This window comes from Lissotriton vulgaris, chromosome 3_2, assembly GCF_964263255.1.
Source record: "Lissotriton vulgaris chromosome 3_2, aLisVul1.2, whole genome shotgun sequence".
Classification (NCBI taxonomy): domain Eukaryota; kingdom Metazoa; phylum Chordata; class Amphibia; order Caudata; family Salamandridae; genus Lissotriton; species Lissotriton vulgaris.
Window position 1 is genome coordinate 279,270,040 of NC_141690.1, and position 23,796 is coordinate 279,293,835.

The following is a 23,796-nucleotide window of genomic DNA, read 5'->3' on the forward strand; positions in this document are numbered from 1 at the left end:
AAACACTGTTTGTGCCCCTGGGGCACTTTATGTAATACCGGCCCAGGTATTGGGATTACCCGGTCTCTGCCGAGAAGGAAGCAGGAAGGAAATATCTTTACGGTATTGGATTGTCACAAGTTCAGTTTCATGAAGTGAATAGATTCCGAGCCGGCCACGTAGGCAAAGCTTTGATGACGTTAGGATGGACTCTTAAAAATGGGAACTTTACTTGCATGCGTTGAGTACAAAAGTCGTGCACTGGTGTTTCAATTCCTGGCGCAGTAACAAGTTTATTTTTTCTTCTCCCCAACTGCTTTAGGTAGCTTCAGCGAAACAAACATTTGACTTTCACCTTTTTCCTCCACAGATTGGTATCTGCTGCTGACGAAAGACTTTGCCTCGTGATTCCTCATCACTCCAGTCCCAGGTAATGCTGCTGCCGGCATCTTTTCCTGGTGTTCCCTGTTCCATAGGTGTGTCATTGCTTCATATATATTAATATGGGTAATTGTAAGGAGCCAAGGCTGTTTCTGCAGGAGTGCCAGGAACCGAAGTCTAGCCCAACCCGTCCCCCTACACCAATTGCGGCTATCAAACACTAGAATGCAATGGTGATCGGGAGGGAAAGGAGGGAACAAAACAAGGTAAGAGGGAAGAGACACTGGACTTCTTGGATGTCTCTCTCTCTCTCTGGATGCAGCTGGTGCTGATAAAGACGAGGGGTGAACTGGGATTCTAGGGATCAGTCTGTATTCCTAAATGTCCACAGTGACTAAGTACCACGGAATGCCCTGAAGGGGACGGGCTAAACAGTGTGGTTGAACTATGGAGCTGACTAGGATAACAGCAATAGTATGTCAGGTCGTCTTTTCCCCAGCACTGTAACGAATGCCAACATCCAGGAAGTGAAGCAAACTCCATATAGGAACTGGGATTAACAACAAAAATAAACCACCAGGTGAACCACAAATCCCAGAATCCAACAGTGGGCACCAACAACCCACACCCCGCAAGGCCGGCCATCTGACGGAACAGTAGTCCGGCCAAAAGGCAGATCCGCAAGAGTGTAGGCGAGGGGGCCCCCTCCAGAACCCTGAGAAGAGACAGCCGGCACCGGGGACAATGTCTGTGTCTCAAAACAAAAGGGGTGAATCGGAAATGCACCGCAAACCAGGCGAAGCGGTATTTCCGAAGCTTAACCTCTAACTTCGAGGTTCAGGGAAGCACGAGAGTGCTTCAGAAAAAAGAATACACAAAGGAGTTATCTCAGCGATGGCCAACTTGATCGTCAGGAAACAATGTGGGTCCGAAATATCTGGTGCACCCATTTCCATAGGTTTGCCATCGCTTCATATATGTTTATATGGGTGATGCTGCAGCCGGCATCTTATGCTGGTGCTCCCTGTTCCATAGGTGTGTCATCGCTTCATATATATTTATATGGGTGATGCTGCTGCCGGCATCTTATGCTGGTGCTCCCTGTTCCATAGGTGTGTCATCGCTTCATATATGTTTATATGGGTGATGCTGCTACCGGCATCTTGTCCTGGTATCGCTTCATATATATGTTTATATGGGTGATGCTGCAGCCGGCATCTTATGCTGGTGCACCCTGTTCCATAGGTGTGTCATCGCTTCATATATGTTTATATGGGTGATGCTGCTACCGGCATCTTGTCCTGGTATCGCTTCATATATATGTTTATATGGGTGATGCTGCAGCCGGCATCTTGTCCTGGTGCACCCTGTTCCATAGGTGTGTCATCGCTTCATATATGTTTATATGGGTGATGCTGCAGCCGGCATCTTGTCCTGGTGCACCCTGTTCCATAGGTGTGTCATCGCTTCATATATGTTTATATGGGTGATGCTGCTGCCGGCATCTTGTCCTGGTGCACCCTGTTCCATAGGTGTGTCATCGCTTCATATATGTTTATATGGGTGATGCTGCTACCGGCATCTTGTCATGGTGCACCCTGTTCCATAGGTGTGTCATCGCTTCATATATGTTTATATGGGTGATGCTGCTGCCGGCATCTTGTCCTGGTGCACCCTGTTCCATAGGTGTGTCATCGCTTCATATATGTTTATATGGGTGATGCTGCAGCCGGCATCTTGTCCTGGTGCACCCTGTTCCATAGGTGTGTCATCGCTTCATATATGTTTATATGGGTGATGCTGCTACCGGCATCTTATGCTGGTGCACCCTGTTCCATAGGTGTGTCATCGCTTCATATATGTTTATATGGGTGATGCTGCTACCGGCATCTTGTCCTGGTGCACCCTGTTCCATAGGTGTGTCATCGCTTCATATATGTTTATATGGGTGATGCTGCTACCGGCATCTTGTCCTGGTGCACCCTGTTCCATAGGTGTGTCATCGCTTCATATATGTTTATATGGGTGATGCTGCTACCGGCATCTTGTCATGGTGCACCCTGTTCCATAGGTGTGTCATCGCTTCATATATGTTTATATGGGTGATGGTGCAGCCGGCATCTTGTCCTGGTGCACCCTGTTCCATAGGTGTGTCATCGCTTCATATATATGTTTATATGGGTGATGCTGCTACCGGCATCTTGTCATGGTGCACCCTGTTCCATAGGTGTGTCATCGCTTCATATATGTTTATATGGGTGATGCTGCAGCCGGCATCTTGTCCTGGTGCTCCCTGTTCCATAGGTGTGTCATCGCTTCATATATATGTTTATATGGGTGATGCTGCAGCCGGCATCTTGTCCTGGTGCTCCCTGTTCCATAGGTGTGTCATCGCTTCATATATGTTTATATGGGTGATGCTGCAGCCAGCATCTTGTCCTGGTGCTCCCTGTTCCATAGGTGTGTCATCGCTTCATATATGTTTATATGGGTGATGCTGCAGCCGGCATCTTGTCCTGGTGCACCCTGTTCCATAGGTGTGTCATCGCTTCATATATGTTTATATGGGTGATGCTGCTTCCGGCATCTTGTCCTGGTATCGCTTCATATATATGTTTATATGGGTGATGGTGCAGCCGGCATCTTGTCCTGGTGCACCCTGTTCCATAGGTGTGTCATCGCTTCATATATATGTTTATATGGGTGATGCTGCAGCCGGCATCTTGTCCTGGTGCTCCCTGTTCCATAGGTGTGTCATCGCTTCATATATATGTTTATATGGGTGATGGTGCAGCCGGCATCTTGTCCTGGTGCACCCTGTTCCATAGGTGTGTCATCGCTTCATATATATGTTTATATGGGTGATGCTGCTGCCGGCATCTTGTCCTGGTGCTCCCTGTTCCATAGGTGTGTCATCACTTCATATATGTTTATATGGGTGATGCTGCAGCCGGCATCTTATGCTGGTGCTCCCTGTTCCATAGGTGTGTCATCGCTTCATATATGTTTATATGGGTGATGCTGCAGCCGGCATCTTATGCTGGTGCACCCTGTTCCATAGGTGTGTCATCGCTTCATATATATTTATATGGGTGATGCTGCTGCCGGCATCTTATGCTGGTGCTCCCTGTTCCATAGGTGTGTCATCGCTTCATATATGTTTATATGGGTGATGCTGCTACCGGCATCTTGTCCTGGTATCGCTTCATATATATGTTTATATGGGTGATGGTGCAGCCGGCATCTTGTGCTGGTGCACCCTGTTCCATAGGTGTGTCATCGCTTCATATATGTTTATATGGGTGATGCTGCTACCGGCATCTTGTCCTGGTATCGCTTCATATATATGTTTATATGGGTGATGCTGCAGCCGGCATCTTATGCTGGTGCACCCTGTTCCATAGGTGTGTCATCGCTTCATATATATGTTTATATGGGTGATGCTGCAGCCGGCATCTTATGCTGGTGCACCCTGTTCCATAGGTGTGTCATCGCTTCATATATGTTTATATGGGTGATGCTGCTACCGGCATCTTGTCCTGGTATCGCTTCATATATATGTTTATATGGGTGATGGTGCAGCCGGCATCTTGTCCTGGTGCACCCTGTTCCATAGGTGTGTCATCGCTTCATATATATGTTTATATGGGTGATGGTGCAGCCGGCATCTTGTCCTGGTGCACCCTGTTCCATAGGTGTGTCATCGCTTCATATATATGTTTATATGGGTGATGCTGCTGCCGGCATCTTGTCCTGGTGCTCCCTGTTCCATAGGTGTGTCATCACTTCATATATGTTTATATGGGTGATGCTGCAGCCGGCATCTTATGCTGGTGCTCCCTGTTCCATAGGTGTGTCATCGCTTCATATATGTTTATATGGGTGATGCTGCAGCCGGCATCTTATGCTGGTGCACCCTGTTCCATAGGTGTGTCATCGCTTCATATATATTTATATGGGTGATGCTGCTGCCGGCATCTTATGCTGGTGCTCCCTGTTCCATAGGTGTGTCATCGCTTCATATATGTTTATATGGGTGATGCTGCTACCGGCATCTTGTCCTGGTATCGCTTCATATATATGTTTATATGGGTCATGCTGCAGCCGGCATCTTATGCTGGTGCACCCTGTTCCATAGGTGTGTCATCGCTTCATATATGTTTATATGGGTGATGCTGCTACCGGCATCTTGTCCTGGTATCGCTTCATATATATGTTTATATGGGTGATGCTGCAGCCGGCATCTTATGCTGGTGCACCCTGTTCCATAGGTGTGTCATCGCTTCATATATATGTTTATATGGGTGATGCTGCAGCCGGCATCTTATGCTGGTGCACCCTGTTCCATAGGTGTGTCATCGCTTCGTATATGTTTATATGGGTGATGCTGCTACCGGCATCTTGTCCTGGTATCGCTTCATATATATGTTTATATGGGTGATGCTGCAGCTGGCATCTTATGCTGGTGCACCCTGTTCCATAGGTGTGTCATCGCTTCATATATATGTTTATATGGGTGATGCTGCAGCCGGCATCTTGTCCTGGTGCTCCCTGTTCCATAGGTGTGTCATCGCTTCATATATATGTTTATATGGGTGATGCTGCAGCCGGCATCTTGTCCTGGTGCTCCCTGTTCCTTAGGTGTGTCATCACTTCATATATGTTTATATGGGTGATGCTGCAGCCGGCATCTTATGCTGGTGCTCCCTGTTCCATAGGTGTGTCATCGCTTCATATATGTTTATATGGGTGATGCTGCTACCGGCATCTTATGCTGGTGCACCCTGTTCCATAGGTGTGTCATCGCTTCATATATGTTTATATGGGTGATGCTGCAGCCGGCATCTTGTCCTGGTGCACCCTGTTCCATAGGTGTGTCATCGCTTCATATATGTTTATATGGGTGATGCTGCAGCCGGCATCTTGTCCTGGTGCTCCCTGTTCCATAGGTGTGTCATCACTTCATATATGTTTATATGGGTGATGCTGCTACCGGCATCTTATGCTGGTGCACCCTGTTCCATAGGTGTGTCATCGCTTCATATATGTTTATATGGGTGATGCTGCTACCGGCATCTTATGCTGGTGCACCCTGTTCCATAGGTGTGTCATCGCTTCATATATGTTTATATGGGTGATGCTGCTACCGGCATCTTGTCCTGGTGCACCCTGTTCCATAGGTGTGTCATCGCTTCATATATGTTTATATGGGTGATGCTGCTACCGGCATCTTGTCATGGTGCTCCCTGTTCCATAGGTGTGTCATCGCTTCATATATGTTTATATGGGTGATGCTGCAGCCGGCATCTTGTCCTGGTATCGCTTCATATATATGTTTATATGGGTGATGCTGCAGCCGGCATCTTGTCCTGGTATCGCTTCATATATATGTTTATATGGGTGATGCTGCTACCGGCATCTTGTCCTGGTATCGCTTCATATATATGTTTATATGGGTGATGCTGCAGCCGGCATCTTGTCCTGGTATCGCTTCATATATATGTTTATATGGGTGATGATGCAGCCGGCATCTTGTCCTGGTGCTCCCTGTTCCATAGGTGTGTCATCGCTTCATATATATTTATATGGGTGATGATGCAGCCGGCATCTTGTCCTGGTGCTCCCTGTTCCATAGGTGTGTCATCGCTTCATATATATTTATATGGGTGATGCTGCTGCCGGCATCTTGTCCTGGTGCACCCTGTTCCATAGGTGTGTCATCACTTCATATATGTTTATATGGGTGATGCTGCAGCCGGCATCTTGTCCTGGTGCTCCCTGTTCCATAGGTGTGTCATCACTTCATATATGTTTATATGGGTGATGCTGCAGCCGGCATCTTGTCCTGGTGCACCCTGTTCCATAGGTGTGTCATCGCTTCATATATGTTTATATGGGTGATGCTGCAGCCGGCATCTTATGCTGGTGCACCCTGTTCCATAGGTGTGTCATCGCTTCATATATGTTTATATGGGTGATGCTGCAGCCGGCATCTTATGCTGGTGCTCCCTGTTCCATAGGTGTGTCATCGCTTCATATATGTTTATATGGGTGATGCTGCAGCCGGCATCTTGTCCTGGTGCACCCTGTTCCATAGGTGTGTCATCACTTCATATATGTTAAATGGGTGATGATGCAGCCGGCATCTTGTCCTGGTGCACCCTGTTCCATAGGTGTGTCATCGCTTCATATATGTTTATATGGGTGATGCTGCAGCCGGCATCTTGTTCTGGTGCACCCTGTTCCATAGGTGTGTCATCACTTCATATATGTTTATATGGGTGATGATGCAGCCGGCATCTTATGCTGGTGCACCCTGTTCCATAGGTGTGTCATCGCTTCATATATGTTTATATGGGTGATGCTGCAGCCGGTATCTTATGCTGGTGCTCCCTGTTCCATAGGTGTGTCATCGCTTCATATATGTTTATATGGGTGATGCTGCAGCCGGCATCTTATGCTGGTGCTCCCTGTTCCATAGGTGTGTCATCGCTTCATATATGTTTATATGGGTGATGCTGCAGCCGGCATCTTGTCCTGGTGCACCCTGTTCCATAGGTGTGTCATCGCTTCATATATGTTTATATGGGTGATGCTGCAGCCGGCATCTTGTCCTGGTGCACCCTGTTCCATAGGTGTGTCATCGCTTCATATATGTTTATATGGGTGATGCTGCAGCCGGCATCTTATGCTGGTGCACCCTGTTCCATAGGTGTGTCATCGCTTCATATATGTTTATATGGGTGATGCTGCAGCCGGCATCTTATGCTGGTGCTCCCTGTTCCATAGGTGTGTCATCGCTTCATATATGTTTATATGGGTGATGCTGCAGCCGGCATCTTGTCCTGGTGCACCCTGTTCCATAGGTGTGTCATCACTTCATATATGTTAAATGGGTGATGATGCAGCCGGCATCTTGTCCTGGTGCACCCTGTTCCATAGGTGTGTCATCGCTTCATATATGTTTATATGGGTGATGCTGCAGCCGGCATCTTGTTCTGGTGCACCCTGTTCCATAGGTGTGTCATCACTTCATATATGTTTATATGGGTGATGATGCAGCCGGCATCTTATGCTGGTGCACCCTGTTCCATAGGTGTGTCATCGCTTCATATATGTTTATATGGGTGATGCTGCAGCCGGTATCTTATGCTGGTGCTCCCTGTTCCATAGGTGTGTCATCGCTTCATATATGTTTATATGGGTGATGCTGCAGCCGGCATCTTATGCTGGTGCTCCCTGTTCCATAGGTGTGTCATCGCTTCATATATGTTTATATGGGTGATGCTGCAGCCGGCATCTTGTCCTGGTGCACCCTGTTCCATAGGTGTGTCATCACTTCATATATGTTAAATGGGTGATGATGCAGCCGGCATCTTGTCCTGGTGCACCCTGTTCCATAGGTGTGTCATCGCTTCATATATATTTATATGGGTAATGCTGCTGCCGGCATCTTATGCTGGTGCTCCCTGTTCCATAGGTGTGTCATCGCTTCATATATGTTTATATGGGTGATGCTGCAGCCGGCATCTTATGCTGGTGCACCCTGTTCCATAGGTGTGTCATCGCTTCATATATGTTTATATGGGTGATGCTGCAGCCGGTATCTTATGCTGGTGCTCCCTGTTCCATAGGTGTGTCATCGCTTCATATATGTTTATATGGGTGATGCTGCTACCGGCATCTTGTCCTGGTGCACCCTGTTCCATAGGTGTGTCATCGCTTCATATATGTTTATATGGGTGATGCTGCAGCCGGCATCTTATGCTGGTGCTCCCTGTTCCATAGGTGTGTCATCGCTTCATATATGTTTATATGGGTGATACTGCAGCCGGCATCTTATGCTGGTGCACCCTGTTCCATAGGTGTGTCATCGCTTCATATATGTTTATATGGGTGATGCTGCAGCCGGCATCTTATGCTGGTGCTCCCTGTTCCATAGGTGTGTCATCGCTTCATATATGTTTATATGGGTGATACTGCAGCCGGCATCTTATGCTGGTGCACCCTGTTCCATAGGTGTGTCATCGCTTCATATATATGTTTATATGGGTGATGCTGCAGCCGGCATCTTGTCCTGGTGCACCCTGTTCCATAGGTGTGTCATCGCTTCATATATGTTTATATGGGTGATGCTGCAGCCGGTATCTTATGCTGGTGCTCCCTGTTCCATAGGTGTGTCATCGCTTCATATATGTTTATATGGGTGATGCTGCTACCGGCATCTTGTCCTGGTGCACCCTGTTCCATAGGTGTGTCATCGCTTCATATATGTTTATATGGGTGATGCTGCAGCCGGCATCTTATGCTGGTGCTCCCTGTTCCATAGGTGTGTCATCGCTTCATATATGTTTATATGGGTGATACTGCAGCCGGCATCTTATGCTGGTGCACCCTGTTCCATAGGTGTGTCATCGCTTCATATATGTTTATATGGGTGATGCTGCAGCCGGCATCTTATGCTGGTGCTCCCTGTTCCATAGGTGTGTCATCGCTTCATATATGTTTATATGGGTGATACTGCAGCCGGCATCTTATGCTGGTGCACCCTGTTCCATAGGTGTGTCATCGCTTCATATATGTTTATATGGGTGATGCTGCTACCGGCATCTTGTCCTGGTATCGCTTCATATATATGTTTATATGGGTGATGGTGCAGCCGGCATCTTGTCCTGGTGCACCCTGTTCCATAGGTGTGTCATCGCTTCATATATATGTTTATATGGGTGATGCTGCAGCCGGCATCTTGTCCTGGTGCACCCTGTTCCATAGGTGTGTCATCGCTTCATATATGTTTATATGGGTGATGCTGCAGCCGGCATCTTATGCTGGTGCACCCTGTTCCATAGGTGTGTCATCGCTTCATATATGTTTATATGGGTGATGCTGCAGCCGGCATCTTGTTCTGGTGCACCCTGTTCCATAGGTGTGTCATCGCTTCATATATGTTTATATGGGTGATGCTGCTGCCGGCATCTTGTTCTGGTGCTCCCTGTTCCATAGGTGTGTCATCGCTTCATATATATTTATATGAAGCTCCGCCCTTTCTGGCTCCAGAATGATAACTTTTCTTCCGCAAACCCCGTTTCAAGTTGGCAGTTTTTCATCGCCAATGATGTAGCCTGCCACCCTATTCTGTGCTCCTTGACTGTTCTCAAACCTGATCTCGGACACAGCTCCTTGAGTGGCGAACTGTCCCTAAACTCGTTGTCCGCCAGCCCTCAGTTACTCTCTTTCCATGGCTCCTGCCCTCTGACCTGCTGGTTTCCCAGTGGTTCGATGGTCATCCTACCATCTCCCCGGCCCCCTCTTCGCGCCCAGTTCCTGGGTGTCATCTGGCTCAGAGGTGCAGTCTACGCTTTCCTTACTGCCTGATACCCGTTGGTTTTCCCTGTTCGAGCTTTAACTTTTTGTAACATTCTCTTTACCCCTCTCAGTGCCTCTAGTCTGTTCACCTAATCTAATTCTTGAAAATACGAATTCTTGATCTTTAAAGGCATAATTCATAGGCCATTCAGAGTAGCCTAATGTGCGACTCTCCTTTTCTGGGGACACATGTCCTTCCTAATAATCCCTTCAGCTGCTCATCACCCGAACGCCCCGTTTCTAACATCTCTGACCTTGTATCTGTGGACACATAGCTACTGGTGTCTGCAAATCATCACCAGCTGTTCGTCAGCTTCAAAAAAAATTCTGAATTTCACAACTGTAGGCTTTTAATGCTTATGGATGGAGTCACCCATCCACGAAGATCTAAAACAGGCCCTTAAAAATAATTTGAAGATATTTTCTCAAGGAGAAGTGAGTTAAGAAAGGTCACCTTGATTCTACGGCTAAAGAGTCTCTTTAAACCACCGCCTTTGATTCAGAAAAGAAACTGTATAAGGATGGTCCAGATATCTACGGAATTTAACCAGGACCAATGTTAACCCGCAGTCTGTGTGAATGCAACAAGTCGTGCAAATTTACAGGACCCACCAAATGGAAAAACCTGGCTTGTTGGATTGTGAGAAATGCAGGCGATGCCGATGTCTGCCGACTATGTTCATATACTCTTAAATGATGCAATTTTATCAGAATGGTGGGAATAAGATCCCATTAAGAGTTTGTGGTTGTTTTTACTGAAAACATAGATTTCTAAAAGCTTAAATGGTTCTTTTTCTTTAAATTCAAGTTATTTGCCCTGTTAGTATTATTAATATTGTAGTGTGTGTATATATATATTTTTTTGGGGGGGGGGGGGGGGACTATTCTTAAACTGTATCGCTTTATCTCTGAATGTCTTGTTGGTTGTCAGAAACTTCAGATCTACTCTAAATACAGCCGCCGCCGCCCGTCTCATCGCTGTGCCTTTCTCGCCTAGATAACTGAACAGTATGGGATCTGGAGATGAGGAGTTGGAGGAGGAGATCATTGACGGAGATGTGAACCAGAACTGGACCCCGCAGGAGAAGGCGCTGCACGAAGCTCGCATCAAGGCGAAGGCCAAGCGTCGCCTGAAGAGGACCTCCTCGCGCGACTCCACACGCGAGTCGCTGTCGGAGACCGGTGAACCTATTGAGGTCGATCCACTAGGTACCAAAGGGAAGACCCACGACCGGAAGTCACGCATGGGAAAGGGACGGGGACTCCCCAAAAAAGGTGAGCCTGCCCCCCATGTAGCTTAGGTTGAGTGTTTGGTAGAGATTGTTGGGTGTGTTGGCGCTGCTACTCAAGATTCTAAAGTCTGGCTTTATTTAAAGTGGGGATAGATTTAGAAGCTCTGAAGATGCCCAGAGCTGGTCCAAGTGGTCCTGGAAGTGTTGGCTCTCGGAGAGTGTGTGAGAGAGATTACCTTTAGAGTGTATGAGCTGCAAGCTCCCAGAACCTGCCTCTTGGTGCAGAGATATCAACACAGCTCTGTCTGCAGCAAGGTGGTGCAAGCATGAAGCAACATTTACTTTGTTTGTAAGCGTGAGGGTCGTAGGCTGCATTGGCGTAGTGTTCCAGTATTAATGGTGCAGTGTGTGTAAGAGTGGGGAGGTTGTGTGGCCGGGACAAAATGTTCATAGCTTTATTCAAGTTGTTGCAGTTCATCATTTTTTACCTGTACATGTGTGAGAAAAGCTTGAGTTTGTGACATACATTTTATTTGTTGATGGAATGTTGTGTCTTTAGCTTTTAGCTGGTTTTGAGTTAAAGGCCCTTTTTCAGGTCTAGCCCACAGACCCCAATAGCTGTGTCATTAACCTTGGGTAGTAAAAGAAAATAAATAGAAAGGCTTTGGATCAACACACTTCATCTATTGGTCTGTAGGAACTGTCATTCTCAGTTAGCTCAGCCCACTGCAACATACAGCTTGAGGTAAAGGGTCCGTCCTTTGCACACATTGGGTCTCTTGCATTGAGTAATGAGCCGGTGGACGGGGTATCTAAAAAGATGTCCATGGCGGGTGCCTGGTGAGGCTCGCCCTGGAGGGTGGGCTACTCTTTGTAATCTTTCATTGAAGTGAAGTAGAGGCCGGGATTCTCCAGCAAGCGGGTTAGATTGAGTCCTGGGCGTTCCCTCTTTAAGGTTATGTTGAGAACTGAATCTGACCTTCCATTCCTCGCAGTGCTGCCACAGCGCCTTGGTATTGTCCCTTTCTATATATCTGCTTGTAACATACAGGCTGCATGCACATATCTGCAGATCATACGGGTTACCTTACCAGCCTATTTCCCTGATCATTGTGGCTCAACTTTTTCCTTCGAACACATTCCAATCTTTACCCGTTAATATGACTTCCCCTAGAAATTATTATTCCTGTGAGTGCATAGGAAGCTCTCAGTAATAATACAACCTCCTGTTTCATCCTCCCCACCCTCTTTTAGCCTCATCCCCTCCGCCGTCAGGGCCTTAACACCACCTTAGAGTGACAGCTATATATATATATAGACCACTCGTATTGTGTAGGCACAAGCACCTTTGTGTTGATCTCATGGTTGACGTCTCTGAAAGCCTACTTCTGTTTTTTGGAGCATGCAAATGTTTAAAGTGGTGCCATATGGAGCTGATCTGCTGAATTTCCATTGACCGTGTGCTGAATCAAATAAAATTAGTTTGAAATATTTTAGGTAGTCTACATTGTACTGTATAGTAGCATTTGCACTGCCCATGATAACACCCCTGTGTGCCTCGGGTAGATAGGGGGGTTGGGGTGTTGAACTTGCTTGCTAGTGGATTTGGGTGTAGGTTTATATAGTGGTATTTCTGGGTATTATTTTGGCGTGCTGCTACAGGGGAATCTCTTGTGGCTTTCTTGCCCCTTGGAGTAAAGAGTAGTTTCATACACGTATCATCTTTATGTGAGAGACAGATCTTTGTTGTGGAATGTGGTGTATGTTAGATGGGCTTCCTGGAGTGGTGTACCAGACGAGTTGCACCAAGCTTGTTGCTACGCGAAGGAGCCATCTTGTGAAGGTTGTACTGAGGTACATCAGAACAGTTGAACCTTCCGCTGCGTTGTACCTCTTGGGTGCATCAGAAGAGACCGATCCACAGAGAGCTCATAGAAACATTGTGCATGTGTATATGTATGTATATATGTGTGTGTGTGTGTGTGTGGGGGTGTGTGTGTGTGTGTGTGTGTGTGTGTATGCACACTCCAGGGCCGGCTCCTGCTATTTACTGGGGTACCCACTCTCGGGAGATAGCTGTTTTGCTTTTGCTTGGCGGGAGCAAACAAAAGTCTGCTGAAGGCAATGCATGATGCAGGGTTGGTTGTGTATAGGGCCTAGGCCACACCCTGCCAGGCACAGCCGAACTTAACGTTTAAAAACCATAGAAATTCGCTGAAAAAAAACAAAGGTTACAAGGATGTTATAGTTGGGAAATAGAGTTAAAAAAAAACATTAAAATTCACTTAAAAAAACCTAAGGTTACAGGGACTTTATAGTTAGGTTCTGAATTTACTTGCACAAAACCATAGAAATTCAGCAGTTCTGGTTAGCTGAAGTTGGGCCCTCTTCAGGGCATTGGAGTGACTGGGCAGGCCTTGGACGGCTAGCGTCCCTTCTAGCTAATGGGTGTCAGCAAGTTTGTATTCCCCCATGCTCCGCCATCCCATGTGATGCATTATACTTTGGGTTACCGGAGTACCTGTCGGACAGGCTCCACGTCATCCAAATGCGGTTGCCCGTCTCCTGTTAAATGTGCCCTTGAACGCGTATTTCGCCTTATTTTATGACACATTTATTTTATTTTATTTATTTTCAAAGTTTTATATAGCGCGAACAAGATCTTCGCAGATATCAGAGCGCTTTACATAGACGGGTACATGAGGGAACAAAGTCAAATAGGTAAATCAGTAGATCATACAGTACAAATAATACAAATAAAACAAAGTCAAATAGGTAAATCAGTAGATCATACAGTACAAATAATACAAATAGGTGGCTGCAAAGCCAATCATGTGAGTGATAAGACAACTCATACAAATAAGTAAAGGGGTCAAGCGAGTAGTACAGATCAGTGCAGGGTGTTAATAGGGTTCGAGATAGTAGATCAAGTGTATTTAGCCATGAGGATAGCTTTTACTTCTTTTTTAAAGAGTGTAGTGGAGGAGATAAGCCTGGTTTCGGGAGGGAGTGAGTTCCAAATCCTAGGCGCCATTCCTGAGAAGGAGCGCTTGTATGTTTTTTCCTTCCGGAATCTTCGAGGTTTCAGCAGAAGATTGTTTGTGCCTCTCGTGTTTCTGATTCCCCCAGAGATTGTCAATTTCTGAGCAAGGTAGCCGGGTGAGTTTAGGTGTACCGCCTTGTGTGTCATGCAGGCGATTTTCAGATGTATTCTGGCTTCAAAAGGCAGCCAGTTCAGGGATTTAAAGTCCGGGGTAATGTGGGAGTGCTTTTTTGACCCAGTGTTGAGTCTCGCTGCAGCATTTAGAAACGCTTTTAGTGGTGCGGTTGTAGTTAGGGGGAGTCCGCAGAGGGCGGTGCTGCCGTATTCAATTCGTGGGATGACTAGTGCTTGTACTGCGGTTTGGAAGTCTTTGGCTAGGAGGAAGGGTTTAAGTTTCCTCAGAGTATTGATCTGGAAGTTCGCTCCCTTTGTTGCCTGGCTGATATGTTGCTGCATGTTGAGATTGGTGTCGAGTGTTATGCCTAAAGATTTTGCTGAGTCCACGGTGGTGGGTTGGACATTGAGTGCGGTTAGGAGTTTAAGCCAATGTTGAGTGGTGGATATCTTCGCTGGAGGTGAGATCAGAAGGAACTCTGTTTTCAGGGCATTGAGTTTGAGGTGATTGTCGGCAAGCCAGGATTGGGTGCATCTGATCGTTGAGTTCAGGAGCAGGATGTCATTGGGTGATTGTAATTTGAGGTAAAGTTGGGTGTCATCGGCGTACATGTGAAAGTGTACATTGGATGCTTGTAGCAAGGTGGTGAGAGGTTCCATGACTAGGTTGAACAAAGTTGGGGATAGAGAGGATCCTTGGGGGACGCCTAGTGTTACAGGTATTGGCGAAGACATCAGGTTGTTGCTCTTGAATTTCTGCGACCTGTTGTGCAGAAAGGAAGTGAACCATTTGAGGACAGTTCCAGATAAGCCCATTCTTGTGTTTAGTAGTTCTAGTAGATTCTCATGTTTAACGGTGTCGAATGCTGAGGAGAGATCAAGAAGGATGAGGAGGCAGGTGTCGTTTTGGTCTAGCATTTTAAGTGCGTCGTCAATTATGTGAGTCATAGCAGTTTCTGTGCTGTGTCCTGCTCGGAAGCCTGACTGGTGAGGGTTGAGGAGATCGAATTTCTCAATGTGTTTAGTCAATTGTAGTTGTGCGCATTTTTCCAGCAGTTTGGCGAGAGTGGGGATATTGGTGATGGGACGGTAATTGTTGAGGTCAGAGGGGTCGGCTGTTGGTTTCTTTAGTAGAGGTGTGACCTGACCAACTTTGAGGGAGTCAGGTATGTTTCCTTGTTGGAGAGAGCTGTTGATGATTTTAGTCCAGAGAGGGAGAAGCAAAGGGGTAAAGTCTTTTACTGCGAAGGCAGGGAGAGGGTCCGTGAGGTGATTGGATGGTTTCAGGGTGCTGAGTAATTTGCCAATTTCTTCTTCCGAGTATGTGTCAAAGGTTGACCATGTAGCATTGTTTTTTGGTTCAGCGGGTGCTAGGCATTTGGGTTTGGAGTAGAGGCTTGCGTCAATGAGGAGATCGCTTTTTATTTTGTCAGTTTTTTGGATAAAGAAAGCAGCGAAGTCTTCACTGGAGGGTGCCTCACGACCAGTGTTGAGTGGTTGTGGTTGTTCCTTGGATTGCGATTTGATTAGCTCAAACAGTTTTCTCGGGCGGTTTTTTGCTTGGTTAAGTTGGAGGCTGAAGAAGTCCGATTTTGAGCGTTTTATTTTCCTGAAGTAGGCGTTTCTCTTTTTCTTCAACTCCTTTAGGTGTATTGCGGTGGGGGCTGCTCATCAGGGGAAGAGTCAAATTCTAGGCTCTTGTTCTAGTGCGTTATGCCCTTTATCAGTCGGGGGGGCTCTTACATCAGAGCCAGATTTGGTTTCCATGATCCTACGCGACAGTTGACATCCGCCAACAAATGATTTGCAGAGATACCCAGAATTCAGCGTGCAGGAGGAAGGTCTCTAAAGTATCCGGGGTGAGTAGCCTGGAATCTGCTTCCTCTGGAGCTGCGATAGCGAGTGATGCTGTAATGTTTAAGAAAAAAAAGTCAAACTTGGCTTTTTGTGCAGACCTAATCTTCTATTATTCATCCTCCGATCTTTGCTGGCTTGCCTCGGGACACTCCTGGGAGTAGCTGTGCACGCTTTAAATTGCTATCATCATCAAGTAACTGTAACTTGTGCCCCAAGGTAACTTTAAGAATATTGAGCGAACAGTTGTTCATTGGGGCCAGTTGGTCCAATAGAAGTTCCTTTGTGGAGAAGAAAGAAGAGTTTTTACATTGAGTACTATACATTTTCATTTGGGAAGCAAATATACACACTCAATCAAGGCACGTATAAAGCAGGGCATCCTCCAAAATTTATAATGCAATTAATGTATTCGTTGCGGAATACCAACTAATTTTTAACTTATTTTTTGTATACTGATCACAATCCAGTGCTCACCAAAAACTGAAGAAAAAGTGCTGTAGTGAGGGAAAAGGTCAAAACGTGCAACTCCTTACAACAACAAGACACTGAACTCCCTTTGATTATTTTATATAGTAAAACAAGGAGTTGGGTAGTTCTAAGGTCGATGGCGTTTCGATCTCATTCATTTGAGCTCTTCATCAGGACAGGTGTGTGAGCACCTAGTATCGCTAGAATAAAAAGCGAAAGGTGGTGGTCAGAACAGAGGAACCCTAAGGGACTTCTTATTTTTATTCACTTAATTAACTTGCCAAAGTGTAATTTTTAAAGTGGCTCAGACGACACATCTTTAGGGTGCCCGTCAGAACTCGTGGTCTAAACTACTTATAGGACCAAGACTATTCAAAATTGAAAAAACCCAATATGATCATCAAAGTTGAAGATTCACTTACTTAAAGGCAGATGCACTCGTATGTAAAGTTCCAGGTAACAGGGCCACGGTCTAAGTTCTATCATTTATAGGTGCACCCTTAATGGCTTAACCTAGTGACATGTATACTTAGTTTGTCATGCTAATGGAGGTATAGAATTAGTAAGACCTGCCTTACTGAATGATTAATGGCTTAATATAGAGAGTAATTGAAGGTAAGGGAAATAAAAAAAGGGATATTATTGAATTCCATTCTTCTTGTGTGCTGAGTCCATTGCTGATGGACTGCCATCTGATAATCCATTTACACGCCCATCTGTTGAGTAGCGTTTGGCTGTTGCCTCCTCTAGGTCGTGGTTTCAAGTTGTCACTAATCTGCCACATGAAACCATTTTCTGGGCGACCTTTTTCCTCAAAATGTTCAACCAATGGAGTGTTGCGTACCTGCAGCAGATCCTGCTCTTGTGTTGTGATATCCTTGACTTTCCATTGTGTTGTTTGACCTATATATGCGAGGTCACAGAGACAACGTATACAATCGATGACATCACATGAATGGTAATTGGTAAGGTAACTCACGCTGCCAATTAGCACCCACATTACAAGACTCGTGACATTTTTGATCAAATCATTGATTCTATCACTGTAACGTTTGCAGTAAAATTATTGAGGAGAAAACTGTGCATGGCGAGGGCGCGAGTTATAGTTACCTTAGGGCATGATTAGCTACTTTAGCTAATCGTAACTGCTAAACTTCTGTGCGAGCACATTCAGAATTTAACTATAATGTCCCTGTAACCATAGTTTATTTTAAAAGTGAATTTCTGTTTTTTAATTCTATTTACTAACTAGAACGTCCCCGTAACCTTTGGGTTTTTCAGTGAAGAGATATATAGCCTTCTTTCTGACCAATTGGAGGTCTTAAATGAAGCGTTGTTAGGGCTCCAGCCCTTTCTGAGTGTAGTGACTAACTTTCTGGAGTTTCCAGTGAAATGCCAAAAAATAGGTGTGTGTGGTGTGTGTTTTTGCAGTGTTACATTAGTTTTTGCCTCTGGCTTTAAATGGGGCCTGATGAGTAAAGTCTTTGAAGCGACACCAGTGTTTCTGACGTGTAACAGGTTTGACAGGTAACGCCACACCTGCGCCGTGGGATTGTACAGAAAGGTCGGTCGCTTTTGTAATTGTGGATGAGAGAAACTAGTTTACCTGAGCGTAAACAGTTCAAAATTAAGGTTAGTTTCCAAAATCTTTAGTGTTTCCCCCCCCCCCCCTCTTTTTTTCCAATTTATTTTTAATAGATAAATTTTATTTAGTTTTTTCCAGTATATACAGTAACACAACAGTCAACAGACTGCAGATACAGTTGATACCGAACAGCTTGATGAAACACTTAATACAGCGTTTCTACTTAGGCCATGGTGAGCCACCCAGGCCCCTGTGTTTGTAGATCCCCAAAAAACGTAAACAATTGTCGTGCTACACAAATACCCAGTATAAACACAGTGCCACAGTGATGCCAAGTGCTGCTAGAGGCCTGGTGTGATTGGCAGTGCCCCCATGATGCCTGGTGTGATTGGCAGTGCCCCCCAACATGCATGGTGTGATTGGCAGTGCCCCATGATGCCCGGTGTGATTGGCAGTGCCCCCATGATGCCCAGTGTGATTGACCGTGCCCCCATGGTGCCCTGTGTGATGGACAGTGATCTGCTGATGCCTAGCATTATTGGCTGTGCCCCATGATGCCCAGTGGGATTGGCCGGGCCCCCACGATGCCTGGTGTGATTGGCCGTGCCCCCATGATGCCCTGTGTGATTGGCAGTGCTCTGCTGATGCTTAATATTAATATCAGTGCCCCCATATGATGCCGCTTGTGATTGGCTGTGCCCCCCATGAGCCCTGTTGTAATGCCTGAGGGATTGGTGATGGCACAGTGATGCCTCATGTGATTGTCAGGGCACCTCTGGGGCACACTGTACATGGCAGCGCCCCTGCCATGTGTGAATAGAGAGTGAGTCACCAAGCGTCCTTGGTCACTTGGCATGAAATGGTATTTCACATCTTCCAGGGATGGAGGCAGGGGGGGGGGAGGCCGCCTTCTTCAAGGCTGCTCTTGGGACTGTGCAGCTTTTTCTGTGGCTGATTTATAGACCATATAATGTTAAACATAAACCTCTATGTTTTTCAACACTAGAAAGCGTAGACCAGGGATGTAGACCGCTTAAAGAGGAGCCAGCATCAAGTTACTTCTGAAACTCGTTGAAGCAGATTGGTCTTTAATGGGAGACACACAGTGGGCCCCACAAATGTTCCTCAGCTTGTTGGAACCTAAAGCTGAGGTTGAGAGTGTCAAAACAATGAGAGTTGCTATAGGTGGTGTAACTGGTACTCGTGGAGTGCGCGTCTTGGATCGGTGGGTGCTCTGAAAGCGCATTGCTGCATGGGTTGGAGCTGCCCCACAGCTGTGGAGGTCTGAAAGCCATTGGTGCATGGGTTGGAGCTGCCCCACAGCTGTGGAGGTCTGAAAGCCATTGCTGCATGGGTTGGAGCTGCCCCACAGCTGTGGAGGTCTGAAAGCGCATTGCTGCATGGGTTGGAGCTGCCCCACAGCTGTGGAGGTCTGAAAGCCATTGCTGCATGGGTTGGAGCTGCCCCACAGCTGTGGAGGTCTGAAAGCGCATTGCTGCATGGGTTGGAGCTGCCCCACAGCTGTGGAGGTCTGAAAGCGCATTGCTGCATGGGTTGGAGCTGCCCCACAGCTGGGGAGGTTTGAAAGCGCATTGCTGCATGGGTTGGAGCTGCCCCACAGCTGTGGAGGTCTGAAAGCCATTGCTGCATGGGTTGGAGCTGCCCCACAGCTGTGGAGGTCTGAAAGCGCATTGCTGCATGGGTTGGAGCTGCCCCACAGCTGGGGAGGTTTGAAAGCGCATTGCTGCATGGGTTGGAGCTGCCTTACAGCTGGGGAGGTTTGAAAGCGCATTGCTGCATGGGTTGGAGCTGCCCCGCAGCTGTGGAGGTCTGAAAGCCATTGCTGCATGGGTTGGAGCTGCCCCAGAGCTGGGGAGGTTTGAAAGCGCATTGCTGCATGGGTTGGAGCTGCCCCACAGCTGTGGAGTTCTGAAAGCGCATTGCTGCATGGGTTGGAGCTGCCCCACAGCTGGGGAGGTTTGAAAGCGCATTGCTGCATGGGTTGGAGCTGCCCCACAGCTGGGGAGGTTTGAAAGCCATTGCTGCATGGGTTGGAGCTGCCCCACAGCTGTGGAGGTCTGAAAGCGCATTGCTGCATGGGTTGGAGCTGCCCCACAGCTGTGGAGGTCTGAAAGCGCATTGCTGCATGGGTTGGAGCTGCCCCACAGCTGTGGAGGTTTGAAAGCGCATTGGTGCATGGGTTGGAGCTGCCCCACAGCTGTGGAGGTCTGAAAGCGCATTGCTGCATGGGTTGGAGCTGCCCCACAGCTGGGGAGGTTTGAAAGCGCATTGCTGCATGGGTTGGAGCTGCCCCACAGCTGGGGAGGTCTGAAAGCGCATTGCTGCATGGGTTGGAGCTGCCCCACAGCTGGGGAGGTTTGAAAGCGCATTGCTGCATGGGTTGGAGCTGCCCCACAGCTGTGGAGGTTTGAAAGCGCATTGGTGCATGGGTTGGAGCTGCCCCACAGCTGTGGAGGTCTGAAAGCGCATTGCTGTATGGGTTGGAGCTGCCCCACAGCTGTGGAGGTCTGAAAGCTCATTGCTGCATGGGTTGGAGCTGCCCCACAGCTGTGGAGGTCTGAAAGCCATTGCTGCATGGGTTGGAGCTGCCCCACAGCTGGGGAGGTTTGAAAGCGCATTGCTGCATGGGTTGGAGCCGCCCCCCAGCTGTGGAGGTCTGAAAGCCATTGCTGCATGGGTTGGAGCTGCCCCACAGCTGGGGAGGTCTGAAAGCGCATTGCTGCATGGGTTGGAGCTGCCCCACAGCTGGGGAGGTCTGAAAGCCATTGCTTTATGGGTTGGAGCTGCCCCACAGCTGGGGAGGTCTGAAAGCGCATTGCTGCATGGGTTGGAGCTGCCCCACAGCTGGGGAGGTTTGAAAGCGCATTGCTGCATGGGTTGGAGCTGCCCCACAGCTGGGGAGGTTTGAAAGCGCATTGCTGCATGGGTTGGAGCTGCCCCACAGCTGTGGAGGTCTGAAAGCCATTGCTTTATGGGTTGGAGCTGCCCCACAGCTGTGGAGGTCTGAAAGCCATTGCTGCATGGGTTGGAGCTGCCCCACAGCTGGGGAGGTTTGAAAGCGCATTGCTGCATGGGTTGGAGCTGCCTCACAGCTGGGGAGGTTTGAAAGCCATTGCTGCATGGGTTGGAGCTGCCCCACAGCTGGGGAGGTTTGAAAGCGCATTGCTGCATGGGTTGGAGCTGCCCCCCAGCTGTGGAGGTTTGAAAGCGCATTGCTGCATGGGTTGGAGCTGCCCCACAGCTGTGGAGGTCTGAAAGCGCATTGCTGCATGGGTTGGAGCTGCCCTACAGCTGTGGACGTCTGAAAGCGCATCGCTGCATGGGTTGGAGCTGCCCCACAGTGGTGGAGGTCTGAAAGCCATTGCTGCATGGGTTGGAGCTGCCCCACAGCTGGGGAGGTTTGAAAGCGCATTGCTGCATGGGTTGGAGCTGCCCTACAGCTGTGGAGGTCTGAAAGCGCATTGCTGCATGGGTTGGAGCGGCCCCCCCAGCTGTGGAGGTTTGAAAGCGCATTGCTGCATGGGTTGGAGCTGCCCCACAGCTGTGGAGGTCTGAAAGCCATTGCTGCATGGGTTGGAGCTGCCCCACAGCTGTGGAGGTCTGAAAGCCATTGCTGCATGGGTTGGAGCTGCCCCACAGCTGGGGAGGTTTGAAAGCGCATTGCTGCATGGGTTGGAGCTGCCCCACAGCTGTGGAGGTCTGAAAGCGCATTGCTGCATGGGTTGGAGCTGCCCCACAGCTGTGGAGGTCTGAAAGCCATTGGTGCATGGGTTGGAGCTGCCCCACAGCTGGGGAGGTTTGAAAGCGCATTGCTGCATGGGTTGGAGCTGCCCCACAGCTGGGGAGGTTTGAAAGCCATTGCTGCATGGGTTGGAGCTGCCCCACAGCTGTGGAGGTCTGAAAGCGCATTGCTGCATGGGTTGGAGCTGCCCCACAGCTGGGCAGGTTTGAAAGCGCATTGCTGCATGGGTTGGAGCTGCCCCTCAGCTGTGGAGGTTTGAAAGCCATTGCTGCATGGGTTGGAGCTGCCCCACAGCTGTGGAGGTCTGAAAGCGCATTGCTGTATGGGTTGGAGCTGCCCCACAGCTGTGGAGGTCTGAAAGCGCATTGCTGCATGGGTTGGAGCTGCCCCACAGCTGTGGAGGTCTGAAAGCCATTGCTGCATGGGTTGGAGCTGCCCCACAGCTGGGGAGGTTTGAAAGCGCATTGCTGCATGGGTTGGAGCTGCCCTACAGCTGTGGAGGTCTGAAAGCGCATTGCTGCATGGGTTGGAGCTGCCCCACAGCTGTGGAGGTTTGAAAGCCATTGCTGCATGGGTTGGAGCTGCCCCACAGCTGTGGAGGTCTGAAAGCGCATTGCTGCATGGGTTGGAGCTGCCCCACAGCTGTGGAGGTTTGAAAGCCATTGCTGCATGGGTTGGAGCTGCCCCACAGCTGTGGAGGTCTGAAAGCGCATTGCTGTATGGGTTGGAGCTGCCCCACAGCTGGGGAGGTCTGAAAGCCATTGCTGCATGGGTTGGAGCTGCCCTACAGCTGTGGAGGTCTGAAAGCGCATTGCTGCATGGGTTGGAGCTGCCCCCCAGCTGTGGAGGTTTGAAAGCGCATTGCTGCATGGGTTGGAGCTGCCCCACAGCTGGGGAGGTTTGAAAGCCATTGCTGCATGGGTTGGAGCTGCCCCACAGCTGTGGAGGTCTGAAAGCGCATTGCTGCATGGGTTGGAGCTGCCCCACAGCTGGGGAGGTTTGAAAGCGCATTGCTGCATGGGTTGGAGCTGCCCCTCAGCTGTGGAGGTTTGAAAGCCATTGCTGCATGGGTTGGAGCTGCCCCACAGCTGTGGAGGTCTGAATGCGCATTGCTGTATGGGTTGGAGCTGCCCCACAGCTGTGGAGGTCTGAAAGCGCATTGCTGCATGGGTTGGAGCTGCCCCACAGCTGTGGAGGTCTGAAAGCCATTGCTGCATGGGTTGGAGCTGCCCCACAGCTGGGGAGGTTTGAAAGCGCATTGCTGCATGGGTTGGAGCTGCCCTACAGCTGTGGAGGTCTGAAAGCGCATTGCTGCATGGGTTGGAGCTGCCCCACAGCTGTGGAGGTTTGAAAGCCATTACTGCATGGGTTGGAGCTGCCCCACAGCTGTGGAGGTCTGAAAGCGCATTGCTGCATGGGTTGGAGCTGCCCCCTAGCTGTGGAGGTCTGAAAGCGCATTGCTGCATGGGTTGGAGCTGCCCCACAGCTGTGGAGGTTTGAAAGCGCATTGGTGCATGGGTTGGAGCTGCCCCACAGCTGTGGAGGTTAGAAAGCGCATTGCTGCATGGGTTGGAGCTGCCCCACAGCTGTGGAGGTCTGAAAGCGCATTGCTGCATGGGTTGGAGCTGCCCCCCAGCTGTGGAGGTTTGAAAGCGCATTGCTGCATGGGTTGGAGCTGCTCCACAGCTGTGGAGGTTTGAAAGCCATTGCTGCATGGGTTGGAGCTGCCCCACAGCTGTGGAGGTCTGAAAGCGCATTGCTGCATGGGTTGGAGCTGCCCCACAGCTGGGGAGGTTTGAAAGCGCATTGCTGCATCGGTTGGAGCTGCCCCACAGCTGGGGAGGTTTGAAAGCGCATTGCTGTATGGGTTGGAGCTGCCCCACAGCTGTGGAGGTCTGAAAGCGCATTGCTGCATGGGTTGGAGCTGCCCCACAGCTGTGGAGGTCTGAAAGCCATTGCTGCATGGGTTGGAGCTGCCCCACAGCTGGGGAGGTTTGAAAGCGCATTG

General features: G+C 48.6%; 1 protein-coding gene across 2 annotated transcripts in view; it reads left to right on the forward strand.

Moving 5' to 3' along the window:
* Positions 1 to 23,796, forward strand: part of LOC147725685 (programmed cell death protein 4-like) — a 123,659-nt gene that overhangs the window by 31,853 nt on the left and 68,010 nt on the right. For both annotated transcript variants that reach the window (XM_086964359.1, XM_086964360.1), the window contains exons 2-3: positions 350 to 409; positions 10,724 to 11,001. In XM_086964359.1, coding sequence (XP_086820485.1) covers positions 10,737 to 11,001 — 265 coding nt within the window. In that variant the 5' untranslated portion in view covers positions 350 to 409; positions 10,724 to 10,736. The remainder of the gene's footprint in view (positions 1 to 349; positions 410 to 10,723; positions 11,002 to 23,796) is intronic.